Consider the following 15,482-nt stretch of genomic DNA (forward strand, 5'->3'; position numbering starts at 1 on the left):
CTCTCCCAGACCTCATAATGAGCACAAAATCTGAGCTTTCTTGGTCATTAAATCCCAATAAATCCACATTTAAACTGCTGAAAATTACGTATAATTAAACTTTCATTCTTTAGATGTAGTTTCATTTTCCTAACTCTTTTGCAAAAATTTGACCCAGCCAAATGTCGAACCTACGAGGTGTTATTGTTATATCGTCAACACGTTAGACAATTTCAAAACAAAATGTTGGGGCATCCATACTGTCCTACGTTTGAAATTAAATGTGATATTTTGTAATTTATGTAATCATTCAATATTATTTTTTGTAGTATTTTATAATTCATGTATTTGTCTAATACTACTTAATATTTTGTAATGGTTATCATGTTAATCTTCATTCACTACTGCACACCGAAAACTCCCAACCGCTTTCCCTTGCAACTCCGATCATTCGCTTCCTGTAATCAGATACAAGAGCAGTAGAAGATGTTACAAACTGTTATTATCCATACGGAGGGTGATCGATAGGACCTTCGAAACTACCGTCTGATATGTTTGCTGAGCGCCCTACACAAAGTGTTCACCAAGATCATCCCCATGCGCTTTCGGATGCTGGATGAAGCTTACTCTCAAAAACAAGCTGGATTCCGACAGGACCACCAGACAGTGCCGAGGGTCGTATGGGTCCAACGAGAAAATCGCTTGTCCCTTGTCCTAACTTTCGTCAACCAAGAAGCCTTCAACAGTGCAGAAATACGGTCACCGCTGGTCGACCAAGGTGCAGAGCGTCATATGTGAGAACATTAGCTTATTTCTGCGATGGATGTATCATTATGACACAGCTTTTCCACCGCCAACTCACCATTGCCATTGGATAGAGGGTACAAAAAGGTGAGACTATGATAGGTGATATATCTTCGAGATCCTGAAGTGATCCTAGCATACTTGTTGGTGAAGGTTTCTTTGGAAATCTTCGTTTTGAGGAAGACATAATTTTCTTTCCGAGAATTACCATAAAAATCAGAGACAATAGTCAGAAAATTAAAAGCAAGGAAGAGAATAGAATTGGGAGCAGATAAAAAGAAGACAAGAGAAGTTTATAAAGAACGTCGACTGCGAGAAAGGAGGAGACCAACATGAGAGCTCCCAAATCGTGAAACTTCGTCATACATGTACTTCAGACGTTTCATGAATATTGAGAACGTCTTGAAGAAAGAACTGAATAGAAGGATGAGAGCATAGCACCCAGCATTTGCAATCGTTAGGGAAACTACAGACCAATTGATGGATCAACATCTCCGTTTCCACTTGTTCGACTTAACCATTACTTCAGCGCTCTGTTGCGCACCGGAAACGAGTAGCTCTCTGGACGTGGACAGGCACTGGTGTCACCTCTCGGTAGCTACCAACTATACACAGATCTGGAGTTTAACCGGGGCACGTAACACCTAGCTGGTTTTTATAGCTCCAACCCACGAGAACCCATCGCAATACATATCGAAAGTAAAGCGTACATGAGGTTGTCGTATTATATGAAAAATCGACGACAAATGGACAAAAAGAACGATATAGATCTCAGTGGATCTCATGAGACGCTAGACGCCGTTGAGGGCGGACAATGAGATGGGATGTGTTAATTGCATGACTAGCTGAGAGCTCAATTGGATACCGCTCAAAGACCTTGCCAAAGACGCTTATAAAACATGAGGAGATCTTGGATAACGATGGCGTACGGACGGAACGACTGCAAAAGATGTTGGGGCGCGCAAGTTCAGTGAAAACGAAACATGTAAGTATTTGAATATGATTTTTATTTTTCAAAGGTGAGCAGAATAGCAAAGGAGTAAAATTTCTTTAGTACTAAATTTTCAGAACCATCTTGTTTTTCAATTATTGGACAAGTGTGTCTCTTCGTTAGGGAACGACACACAGTTTACTTTGGGTTTAGGTCTGGTTTAAAAGGTCACTAGTGGTTCAGAGTCTCCCAATGTTCTATACAGCGCTATTACGTTGGCATAAAAGGAAATGAATCAGAAAAATTAAATGACCTACATAATGACATAAATGCTTTCTAAGCGCAGTTGGCGAAGTTGCTCACGTAACATGTCGGATAGATGTGCGAAAACATAACTGAGCAAAAGAGCAATGTGGTCTTACTACGTACTGATAGAATACCGTTTAAGAACCAAGATCACATCAGTAGGATTACCTATTATTGGTCTATTATTGGACCTACACAGAGTTTTCTAAAAGAAAAACACCAGGAGAGTTTTTGTTTCTATAAGTACGTATAAAAATGGTAAAGATTTTCACTCATGTTTCCACTGTTTTATGTAACCCAGCAGTCTTTCTCTTCTCGACCTTTTGAGATGGCAATGCTGTTATGTGAACTCTTCATCTGGCGACAAGCAGAAGAGTGTCGCACCATCCAGGTGTAGCTGCGGGGTGTCCATGTCTAATTCAAGTGGTGTAACCAATAACTAATCCCCTATCCTTGATTGAGGCTTTTGTCTTGCAACATACAGACGGTTCCCATATCTAACATGGACATCAGCGTTTAGTGAGCGTACGATTAGACTCGAGGGTTAGGATCAGGGTCAAGCGTCGTAATGGAACATTACCTCCAAGCTAGAAAACTACCTCCATCATTGCCTTATCCGTGAGATTTATTTATTTATTTATTCACATACACCAATGGTGCACCAGAAAAGAAGATAAAGAAAAAAAAAAAAAAACAAATGGAACATCCTTTGTCTGAGTCAAAGATTCTTAGGAGTGAAAAGAAACTACAAACTCTATTGAAACCGGAACCCAATTTATTGCCAAAGAAGACTGGTGCTGTCTCTTCCTGCGGTAGATAACAAGTGCTAATGTCAACATGTCGTTCTCCTACTCCAGAAGGTAAAGAATCCTCTTGTGACATCTACTATCTCCTCCAGAGCGCTTATCATTGGTCACGTTGCCGAAACATCAACGTTCGGAAAGCCAAATTCGCCCAAGGCATAGGGAGCACGTTGAGCTAAAAGCGAGTCTGACAGGAGACCTTAAGCAGGAGGGTTCACCAACTTTTGTGATCCTCAAACGACTGACCACCACAATCTAGACAAGCGACAGCCAAGAGCAAACCTGCCAAAAGATGCGGTACTTAGCAAAGAAGGTTATTCCGAAGTAATTGAGAGAGGAGTTAGTATGACGCATGAAATTAAAGAGAGATATGACCAAAGGATATCAGTATCCTCGTTAGCGAAAGAGCTTCAGTGACCGGAATAGACTTCATGTGTCGGAAGAAGGAAAAGAGTGGCCTCGCAGTAAGCTGAAAAAGGTAACTATAGGAGAGCCAGTACAAAAACAGGAGAAATGCAAAAGACAACTAAGAGGTATCATTGACGGGAATCCGTGATCCAGTTCCATGCCCTGTGCAAAAGGCACCAGACATCAGAGAGTTGCTAGAATTAGAGGCATGCGGTTAGACATCAATATTCAGACACCGGCTTGTTTCAATTTTCTTCAAATTCGCCTTGAACATCCTACTATGTTCGGCTTTAACAATATCCCGCGGTAAGAGCTCCAACCATCTAGCTGTTCTATAGAAGAAGTTATTGAACATCAGGTCAAATTTTCTATGCTGTATTTTAGGGTAATGTAAATTGAAACCACCAGTTCTTTCACTAGTAGGTCTGAAGCACCAATACTTGCTTGGCGTTAATTTGGTTTCATTTCTGAGGATCCGAAAACACAAGATTAGATCGGCGTGTATACGTCTGTTCCTCAAACTGCTCATACCTAATTTTTTGAGACGATCCTTGTAGCTATTCACCGCTAAGTCTGTTGACATTCTTCTGCATAACATACGCGTAAAAGTCTCTTGCACCTTTTCGAGCTTTGCTATATATTTTTTTCTTTGAAGGGCTCCAAATTTGAGAGCCATATTCAAGATGAGGTAAGACGAACGATTTGTATAGACGAGTGAGAATAGTTGGATTAGAGGTGTGAACAATGCGGAATAGTCGAAAAAGGGTCGAGTATGCTTTCCTTACAATATGATCAATATGTTCTGTGAAGTTGAGGTTATAATCCACAAAAATCCCTACGTCTCTTACAGATTTACAAATTTTAAGAGCTACTCCATTCATACTATACTCAGCCACATTCCCTTTACCTATATGCATAACCAGAGACTTGTCGTGGTTAATGCGCAGATCCCATTTGGAGGCCCAGTCGGACATTTTAGCTAGTGATGTCTGAAGTGCATTGCGTACTTCGAGGTAGTTCTCGTCATCGTATATGCCGTAAATCTTAATGTCATCAGCGTACATTTGGACACTGACGTGAGAAGAGGTTCTGATAACATTAGGTAAGTCGATAGTGTAGATGAGAAACAAGAGAGAGGAGAGAACTCCTCCTTCTGGAACTCCACTTCTGCAAGGGAACTTGGCTGAGTATTTGTGGCCGACTTTGACTGTCATACTTCTCATATTAAGATACGAGATCATCCAATCTATAATATGGCCCGTTATTCCGAAGTACTTAAGCTTAGCAATTAATTTAGAGTGGCATACTTTATCGAAGGCTTTAGACAGGTCAACGTATATTATATCAATCGATTTACCTTGATTGCAAGCTAAGGACCAGTCAAAAATACTATCAATTAGATTAGTAGATGTCGAAGCTCCACCGACAAACCCATGTTGTTGAGCGGGAATCAGATGAAACTTCTTTAGCCAGAGATTAAGACATTTTAAGGAAGGAAGGTGCACAGGGCAAACAATGGATATGTAGCTTTCTGTTCCCCTTCTCCCGGACCAAATTTCCTAGAAAAATATAGGAAAACTTTACCATTGCAAATAAAAGATGCATGACTCAAGACTACATAGTTTCTAATAATCTGTACGTGAAATAACGTTTAATGGCCAAAAAAGGTTAGTCGATGTTATGTTTGAAAGATCGTTAGTAATTCCGCGTTAAAGACATCTGAAAGAGTGTCTATGAACATATTTGGTGGAAGAAGGCTAATTCTACCAAACGGCTAGTTTTTGAAGCTTGAATAAAAGACATATGGCGATGTCGGGATTTTTCTCATTCGTGTGGCATCCAGATCTTGAAGAGTTAGAAAGCCTGGGAATTAGTAAAATTTTTGTCTTGAAAGATAAAATCTCCCCTTACTACATATTTAGAACCGAACTGCTTCACATCAAGCATGATTCTGAGATATTAGATGTTATTCGCAATCATATATATATATATATATATATATATATATATGCCGTGATTTGAAAGACATCATATATATATAATGTATATATTTTGATATATATACATATATATACATATATATATATATATATATATATATATATATATATATATATATATATACATATATATATATACATATATATATATATATATATATATATATATATATATATATATATATATATATATATATATATATAGAAACATAGCTCCAGCACATTTTCACATTCCAGAAAAACGGTGCCGTGATTTGAAAGACAATCCCATATTTAGATAAGTCTGAAGAAACTTCACACAAAATTTCGTCTTTTCAAGTTATTTGGTTTTTTAAAATGGGGAGAAGAAAAATTGGTGAAACGCAAAATTCTCAATTTCTCTCTGATAGGTTCCGAAGAAATTAGGAACTCAAACGTATACTAATTTATCCTTTTTGTATGGTGAACTCTCACCTTCAGAAAAAAAACAAAAACACTTCTCCTCCTTATCTTCGCGAAATTATTAACGAGCTTCTAAACTTGACAATATTTACATAATCTAGGCATTTTAGGCAATTAAATGTTGTTCAATTCATTTCCAAACTGTAGAAAGACGTGTCAGTGTTGACTTTTTGGCGCAGTTCTAAATGTTTCGTTCTTCAGCAAAAACGCGGTGGATCAAAACCTCGAGGTGTTATATTCAGCTTTGTGGAAGAACTTATTCCGTTCTGTTTTTTTTTTTTTCTGAAGATAGTGTGCTTTAGCCGCAGTGCCACTTCTCCCTCTGCTACCCTTTTTCCTCTTCTTCTCCCCTCCCCTACTTTCCTCCTACTTTTTCGATCTCTTTACTTTTCGCAAAACTATACGTCGAGGTAGACGATTCAAGCGTTGAGTAACAAACCACGTAAGATTCAGCTATAGACATCAGTTCCAAAATTACTGAAGATCGAGCTAGCATCATAAAGTTGGGTAAAAGGAAGTTGAGAGGAGAGCGGTGGGGGGTGGGGGGGCACCCAAAGGCGCCTCTATTTCTGGAAATGAATAACTAAGTCACTCAGGGCCCTGAGACCTAGGCGCTAGTCTTTGGGGGTCCATTACATGTAAGCTAAAGTTACTAAGAGGGTAAAAGGTAAGATGGAGCGTCCAGAAATAAGAGCGCTATTGAATACCCCCTCCTTCCACATCTACATTTTTCCCTACAAAGCAAGGATTGAAGAGCATTGCGTGATTGTGCCAACGGAGCTGCTTCACGTTCCGATTAATTTGCAAGCAGTACACACTTCGAGGTAGATATTCTCTGATGATGCTCAAAATGATGTGTATCGAGAGAAACCAGTTGCTCGATCTTGATCTTTTGAAGATGTTTAAAAGCAGCATACCACGAATCTGAGGTGGTGCGGATTTCAGGTGGAGTATTTGTACACGGGATAATAGATTATGGAGAGGGGGTGGTTCCATCAATTTCTTCCTAATTGCCGTAAAAAACGGCCCGGAAGATGCGCGCGTGCACAAGGCCGGCGCGCTCCAACCGAACTCCTTGTGGAAAATAGTGCGCCGGAACACTCGGAGCTCCCGGGGCAATTAGGAAGAAATGAACGGAATCACCCTTCTCCCAATAATCTACTATCCCGTATACGGATACTCCACCGGAAATCCGTACAACTCCAGATTCGTGGGGTGATGCCCTTAGAGATCAATGGGTGTTTTTGACAATTTAAACAAACAATCAGCTAGTACAGATACCATTACTGTAACTCCTGATTAAAAATAGTGACGAATAATAAGCCAACTGGTAAACCATACAAATTTTTAGTAATCTGGAAGCAATTGCAAAGCAATATACTAAATGCATTTGCCTTCTTCACTCAGTTTGCTATTAAAAAAACCTTACCAGCTCTATTCTTCTCATGACCTGCAGACTTCGCATTCCGTATACGTCCAATCAAATTTATCATCGCCACTTTGTAGCTCTGCGCATGACGAACTTTGTCAACTATGGCTTTTTCTTCGATTTCAGACTAAATGTACAAAATTAATTTATCACGCACTAATTGTTTCCTTGAGAAGATACGATGTTGATGAAGGATAAAGGATAAAGTTCCTGGCGTTAATCAATCCGCTTGGGATGCGCCCCAACATTCACTTCAATTCAGAATCGTTTGAGGTTTACGAACGTGTATCTGGCCTACACAATAAATTGCGGTGGCTAGCCGATGTGTCAAGCCAGTGCTTTTATCCTCCCAGACAAGTCTGGTACCAATTTATCGACCTCGGAGGTGTGTGTGTGTGTGTGTGTGTGTGTGTGTGTGTGTGTGTGCGTGTGTGTGTGTGTGTGTGCGTGTGTGTGTGCGTGTGTGTGTGTGCGTGTGTGTGTGTGTGTGTGTGTGTGTGTGTGTGTGTGTGTGTGTGTGTGTGTGTGTGTGTGTGTGTGTGTGTGTGTGTGTGTGTGTGTGTGTGTGTGTGACCTAAACTTTGTCGAAAGACACTTTCGAACAGAACGCAAACTATGAGCTACTTTTCGCACGCAAATGTTGATAGCTAACAGATCACTTCGATTTTACGAATTCTCGACCGCCTTCGTTTGACGCAAGGAAACTTACGAACTGAGATTTGAGCATACGCTGATTTCAAATATGAATAATTTTGAAAGGAATATCGGCTCACCGATTCATTGGTTTTGGTGCATTTCTCTCCTATAATCAATGAGAGCTTGCCAAATGCTGTTTCAGCATATTCTAATTACGAAAATAATTATCACTCTCATCAAAATACCGATTTTATTGAAAGATGACTTAGTTCCCGTCCATGTTCACCTACTAAACAGAAAAACTAAAAAAAAAAAACTATTATAACTATTTTGGTAAGACTAAATCGTAATAATGCAGAAGAAGAGAAGAAAATCAGTATCGAAATCATGTCAATCAACTCCCAACATCTCGGCCATTTCCAACCTCTTGTGCAGTCCAAATCCTAACTATCAATTCGCTTTCCTGCAAGGTTTGGATAAACATGAACCTGTATGACACCATATATTCCAGTTTCACAAAATCACAGGTGAGAATTCGGAGGAAATGAAGGTTGAAGGTCTGATTGTCACTTATAACGCACTGTTAAGGTATATGAGTGAATATAGTAGAGTCAAAACGACATGAAGCACGGACATTGCATAAGCGGTTGCGCTCGAGGCGCCGCGGTAGAGATAGTGGTTGGAATCGAGGTGGGACCATCGCGAACTGCAGCAATGAACGGTGGTAGCGGAGGTCCTCACTCGATCCTAACAGCTACGCTGCACCGCTCCGCTTCAAGCGCAACCGCTTATGCAGGTGCACCGTGCTTCATGTAGTTTTGACCCAACTACAGTTCAACGTCGGTAGTAACAGCACAGTGGTCCACACTGAGTACACACTTTTGTACTCACTATGGAGCACAATACTTTTATTTGTATGGGCCTCGCATACGCAGTGTTCAGGAGAAAGATATTGAGATTCTTAGCCGAATTACAAATGAAGAATAAGTAAATGATTTTCTTAGTAAACTAAAATTATGGTAATAAATGTCATATTACTGGCAAACAACAATCAAATATACGAGAGTTCATTCGAACTGTTACATAGAAAATCTTGCATGAGTAGAAGCGTCAGTGAACTTACGTTTCGTATAGCTTCAACCCTCGGACACATCTGCAAATACTGATCGAAAATTCGCTTTAAAAACACTAGTCGAAGAGGATAAGGGATCTTTTGGTTGGTCGGATCTCGCAGTTTCGGCATACTTGCGTCCGTGCGCTGTAACATCGATGCCTGTTGTCATATATATAATCAGGTATTTATTCTATAAATATTGCAACCGTAATAATAGATCGAGCTGTTCGGGTCTCTCCCTTGGCATTCGATCCAACGACATTTCCACGCCGATGACCGTACATCTGTTCTTGAGTCAGAGGTTTCTGTAATATCCCTCTCCATATAAGGCTTACAACGAGGTTGGAACAACGAGAACAAAAACTGAGAACCGATCCTCTTCGGACAGTGGAAGGATAAAAAGACCAAGCTTATAGTACACACCAACACGCTAAGTCTCACCGATCGCGTCACATACGATCCACTTGTAACCAGACGCAAGTGCTGCGAAATAAGAAGTGCTTTTTTCTAACCTACTCCATTTAGGACTCATTTAGAACGGTTTCAATTAAGGCACTAATCTCTCATAAAGAAAAGTGCAATTTAGAGCTGAGTTTAAAATTTGTTACTTTTACTGAGAAGATATACAACTGAAATTATTGAAGCTACCCTGCTTTGGTTTTTGGACATGATCACTTTGCGAGGTGGGAATGGTTCCACGGGATCAGGATGGCGCGCTGAGGATGACAGGCATGGAGACAGAGTGAGATGGGTCCCAGAAACTCACCGTAGTCCGTCGAAGGAAAAAAAAGTAGTGACAAAATAGTCAGTGAAACAGGCTAAACTCCGGAATTTGCCTAAATACCAGTCGGTTCAACGTCGTCAGATTGGCGTGCCAACGGCAGAATATAATTAAACGAAGAGTGGTGGGTTCAGCGGCATACGACTGTTGAAAAACAAAAAACTATGGAGATGGGATAATACGAGTACCAGTCTGATTAGTCTGATTATTGCGCCAAACTCAGAAAATACTGGACAGGTCCTATAATGCAAAGTTCTTGTGAGGATACCAAAAAACAGTGAGACATTCTTTGTTGCCAGATTTATGTGCCTTCACAGAAAATTGCAACCATTTAGGTTAGTGATGCAGATTCACACTACTAATAAAGGAAGAGAAATTGGATAGAGAGTATAAGAAGCTTTTGAAAAGTCCCTCATGACTTATTTTGCGAATTCCTCTGAGATATTAGGCAGCCGAAGAACATACCCGGAAAGACGCAAACTTGTCGGAATGAAACCACATACCAGTCGTGGCGTTAAATAGGATAACGTCATAGATCACCCTCGATCTCCTTCCAAATTCGATATGGTAGAAGACGCTAATATGCCTGTTCTTTAGCATTACATTTCAACAACGAGGACTTCACTACACGCTGCTTTTCCCTAATTGCAACATCTAAAATATAACGATAAGGATGAACAATCCTAGGATAGCTCATATCCGCCAACTTATTATTATTATCTAATGTAAGACCCCCATATTTATTAGTATGGTGTTGATAATCATATCATTCTCCGCGGATCACCCCACGTAGAAGAATCACAGTCGGTTGGTTGCATGGGCTACGTGGCGCGTCTCCACGTGGAGGGTAGGGTGCTCACTTTGATCTGAGACGCAGACAGACTCATAGCATCAGAGACAACAGTCTCATATGCTCTCCTTGCCATAGACGCAAAAAACGAAATAATTATAAGGAAATGTGTAATGAAGAAAGCTGAGAAGTGTTGAAGTTACTGAATAAATAATGAGGGAGAGAAAGTGATAGAGGACGGATTTTGACTAAATATTATCCTGAAATCCTGTCAAATGAACTCTTTTTCTTCAATACGTCAGAGACACAGGAGGTTACGCATCTATTTTCCATTCAGACGACTAGTTTTTATCACTTTCTTCTGTTCCAATCAATTCACCTGTTTCGCAAGCACCAACATTATCCGTAAGATTCACATTGAAACAAATTAAGCTACAAAAACGTTTGAAATTTACAGAATATCGATAATCTTCATCCTCGTTAATTTTGAAAGTTGATATGTTTCTTGTTTTCAACGAAAATCTTCAAGTACGTAATTTGCAGTTATTAGATGCATCTTTGTCTCATATTTCAGGTGAGGATTTCTCTTGCTTCTGCTATGGTTGAGAATTTGAGATCACTTTACACCATAGTATCTTTCCTGAAAATCTTCATCAGAAACTCCATAGGATGTGTCCAATTCTTCGAAACAATTTAGTTGTTTGTGAATCATACCCTAGCTGATGATCCAGCGTATAATCGGTGGTAGGTAGGCAGAGTCAACTATTTAGGTAGCAACGAAGGTGAATTTCTTTAGGATACACACCACCGTTAGTTGGTCAGGGAAGGCACGACCCATGTTCGGAAACCTATGGGAGCTTCTTCATCCGCACCTTTATGCACGTCCTCTCTTATGTATAATCACCAGTACCTTTCTCTCATCGTTTTTCCATCACATTATTTTCAGCAGTGAAATGCATATTCAAATTACTGTCTAAGTAGCTACCTGCTCTTACTATTACCTAATGTAAGACCCCTCGTATTTATCAATATGGTGTTGATAATCATATCATTCTCTGCGGATCTCCCCACGTAAAGATGACAGGTTAGTCGCTGAGCTACGCGGCGCGTCTCCACGTGGCGGACAGATTTAGGAGACAGACCTTCGGTGCAAAAGGCTCTACGACAAAAGTCAAAGCAAAACACATTCCCAGCCTCTTCTGTTGGTCATTGCGTTGAGATAGCTCCGCAGGAGCACGCCTTACAGTATCCCATACCGTTTTCCTCCTACAAGACTGGTGAAGGTATTGCCTTGCAATTTGCTCATGGATTCTGAAACCAAACCCACTTTACATTAGTAAAAAAGTCTCCTGATCTGATGATGCAAGCTAGAGAGACTAAGCACGACGTCATCGGACTTGCCGAGACAGGACGACATCACCCACTAAATGCGGTGTATCACATTGCATAAGAACTGTTTCTAGGAACATGCGACAGTAGAGGCGATGGTGTAGAGTAGAGACAGTAGAAGTCCGTGCTTCTCATTGACACGAGTAGGGCAATGAAACTGGACTCTTTCGAAGAACTGACGAACGTTTACGGACGATAAGGTGTAGATCAACACAAGCTTTGACTGTCTTTGTCGCATCAAGATCAAGTTACTATGAAACCCTTCTCTGTAGTCTGGGGGAAGCGTTAGAAAGAAGACATGCACCTTTTACAAGGTCATTGTGGGTGATTTTAAAATTGACCTCAGAAGAACGTCTGAAGAACACCACATCGGGCCCTAAAGTCTACAATGAAACAAGAAGGAGAGATTTCTGAATTCTCCATGGCAGGTAAGGCGACGCATGATGGCTCGCAATTTCAAAACAAGTCTTTCGACCAGTTCCTTACAAAAGAGTATTTCCTCGGAAGCAAAGCCATTGTGTTTTGTATCAGCCCAAATTTAAACGATGAGCTCTATCTAATCTGTGCCGATACCGATTTCACCACTAATCATCCAAATTTTTCCGATACAGGAAATAACTAGCATGTTTTTTTTAAGAAAAGATTCTTCAGCTGAAACATCCGCATAACGAAGAGGCACCAAATGAGCACATCTGAAATGCTACTCTTAGTATGATACGAGGCAAAAAGTGGGAAAAATTTAACTAGTTGAAATTATAGTATTGATTTACCCGAAAATCATTAAGAGAGTCCCTTATTTGCTCGGAAGGTTTAGTCAGTCAGTCACAAGTAAAACGAAAGTAAAGTGAAATGTTGAGCATATTATAGGACCACCAATATCATGCAAAAACAAGACGTTTCTCAGTTTCTAGAGTGGAAATCAAAGTTAACAAAACATTAAAGATAAATCATTACATTTAAAAAACAAGTCAGCAACTACTTCCTTTCTTTTAGTATGATTTGAGTACCATGGGAGCTGTCTTCATAATACTCATTCATAGCACATACTGTGAGATTGACTGTCTTCGAGGTAGTCGGCAACGATGTCTTCTCCATCGCCGCTGCATTCATCCTGGTGCAGAGTTGTTCCTTTGCTGAAGGTAACTTTCGTATTTGTGTTACGAGCCTAACGGAGCGATCGTCCTGAAAGATCCAAGGAGCTAGAAGATTTTCTACGTTACATTTGCAATTTGAAATCCTCTGTACGTGCCAGTAAGCCAAACATGTGTTTTCACCTTTTCTCTCGCTATTCGTTTCTTTGCAGCGACCAGAATATCAGGACTGAGTTTAGCAGAATGGCTCACGCTTCTCGGGACAGCAGTCACAAATTTCTTGAAATCCCCCGTAGCTTCTTCTCGCTGACACACAAACTGACCACTTGATGATTTTGGGTTATGGGGATTTTTGTGTGCAACATCTGTAGCGGGAGATAACAGCTCTTCAGAGTTGCCTGCTCGATAACCAGACTTCTGTAAAAGTTTCGTTATAACATTTCTTACCACAGAACATTGCTGACTACAGGCTGGATATAGCCATGAAGACCATTCATACCTTAGATGTCTCCGCTGTCTGAACCCTTGGTTTTTTGGGCTTTGGTTCTCCTTCGTCACCCTGAAAGCAGAAGTAGCGGAAGCCACAGAAGACTGCATAAGATCTCACGAAAAAAAATCTCCTGCAATCTGAGCAGTGCTAGTTCCAAAGTTGATTACATCTTCGGGATAGCAACCGAAATAATTTATACTGTAAAAACATCACTAACCCAGAAAACTTAATCAGAATAACCACGAATACTTTGACAAACTTGAGAACTATGAAATTTGGATGTGCCCGTTCTACAGTCGAGTCAGCATTCAAGGTCATGCTCTCAAGTATAGTCAAATGTGAAGGAGTATATCATATCAAATTTGAAGCTCATTTTTTCGGCTAAGGAGAGGATTTTCACCTTCTAAAAGAGGAATACCTTCACTTAGCTTCTCGCCGGTACCTTTAGACGACTTTCATGTTCTTACTATTTCCATTTCCATAAACGTTCATATTTAGCACGATTGACCACATTCACACTGTTTTGAAACTCAATAAGGTATCGCGAGAGCAAAAGATGCTGCTATGTCTCACCTTTGCCGACTTAAGGCAGCATACTACGAATCTGGAGTGGGAGGGATTTCAGGTGGAGTATCTGTATACGGAATCGTAGATTATGGAGACCAGGGTGGTTCAGCTCATCTCTTCCTTAGTCACTGCAAGCAGCCGGCTCCTGAATGCTGTTTTGTACGATGCCTTCTATTGCAGCGCGCCACCCTTGCACGCGCAGCGTCCCCTGCTGCTTATCGGGGCAGCGCGAATTGATTTTCGACAAATCGCAGGACGGAGGCGGCGCAAGGGGTGGAGCGTTGCAATAGATGGTGTTGTACAAAACAGCATTCTGGAGGCCGCTGTTTGCAGTGATGCGGGGAGAGATGAGTGGAACTACTCTCCATAATCTACGACCCCGTATACGGATACTCCACCTGAAATCCGCACCACCTCAGATTCGTGGTATGCTGCCGTTAAAGAAAGCCTCTGACTCAGTTGAGACGGAAGCGATCATGGAGGCCTTGGACGACCTAATGCCCCTGCTCAGTACATAAAGGTACTTCGAGGGTTGTACAGTAACTTCGCGACCATAATTTCGCCATTCTACGAGAATATCATCATCGACGTGAAGAAGGGAGTCTGACAGAGGCGCAGTCCCACCTAAACTATAACTACTCTCGAGAACGAATTTTTAGGCTTACTATGGGATAACGTGAGAGTGAAGGTTGATGTTCGGAAGCTACACCATTTGCGCTTTGCTGATGACATCGTACTAATAACATCTATCATCAGCCAACCGAAAATAATGCTGGTCGAATTTGACGGAACATGTGGATGCATCGGTCTTCAGCTGAATCTGAGAAAGGAGAAGCGGGTGCGCCTAAGATGCCCCATTTACGCTCAACGGAACAAACATACCTGAATGCACCGGCATCTGAATGTTAAGTTTATCTGGGTCGGGAAATGAACATGAAGAAGAGCTGACTCCCGATCTAGGCAAGAGGAAACGAGCGGCTGGGGAGCGTATAAGAGCATTGAAGATGAAGTGAAGAAGACTTAGAACAGCTCCGTGCTCACCTCTTTAACACCACATCGTGGTTCCTGCTTTGATCCATGCTTCAGGAAGAAAAAAGTAACCAGAAAGAAAACGCGGTGAGCGTCGAAGAACGCTGAATTGAAACGGTGATGCTAGGAGTATGCCGCTTTACGCAAGTGAATGATGGGATTCAAAGTTCACTCCTACGCCACCGATGGAAGATTAGAGACGCAGCAGAAGTGAAGGAAAGCAAAATAAGGTGGGAGAGACAGGCAGTGCGTTTCAGCGATAACCGCTGAACCATAGCCGTGAGCGACTGGGTTTCGCGCTTTTTTCGAGCCTTATGCGCACGAAGACCGCCGATTCGACGGTGAGATTTCTTCACGAAGTCCTTCAAGGGAAATTTCGATGCGCTTCTTTTCCTAAGCGAAAGGAGAAGTCATTGCCATTTCTGGCACGCGATCGGTACAAACGAAGGGACTATTGGCGCCCGCTTGACCAGTTCGAAGATCAACGAGATTCA

General features: G+C 41.1%; 1 protein-coding gene across 2 annotated transcripts in view; it reads right to left on the bottom strand.

Annotated features, from left to right (window-relative positions):
- The window catches only part of RB195_018572 (uncharacterized protein), a gene marked incomplete at both ends in the record, with an annotated part of 90,204 nt that overhangs the window by 54,879 nt on the left and 19,843 nt on the right, over window positions 1-15,482 (bottom strand). For both annotated transcript variants that reach the window (XM_064186067.1, XM_064186065.1), the window contains 6 exons: window positions 7,102-7,228; window positions 8,861-8,995; window positions 9,058-9,156; window positions 12,859-12,993; window positions 13,086-13,319; window positions 13,402-13,461. In XM_064186067.1, the coding sequence (XP_064041949.1) occupies window positions 7,102-7,228; window positions 8,861-8,995; window positions 9,058-9,156; window positions 12,859-12,993; window positions 13,086-13,319; window positions 13,402-13,461 (790 nt within the window). The remainder of the gene's footprint in view (window positions 1-7,101; window positions 7,229-8,860; window positions 8,996-9,057; window positions 9,157-12,858; window positions 12,994-13,085; window positions 13,320-13,401; window positions 13,462-15,482) is intronic.

This window comes from Necator americanus, chromosome II (genome assembly GCF_031761385.1).
Source record: "Necator americanus strain Aroian chromosome II, whole genome shotgun sequence".
Lineage (NCBI taxonomy): Eukaryota > Metazoa > Nematoda > Chromadorea > Rhabditida > Ancylostomatidae > Necator > Necator americanus.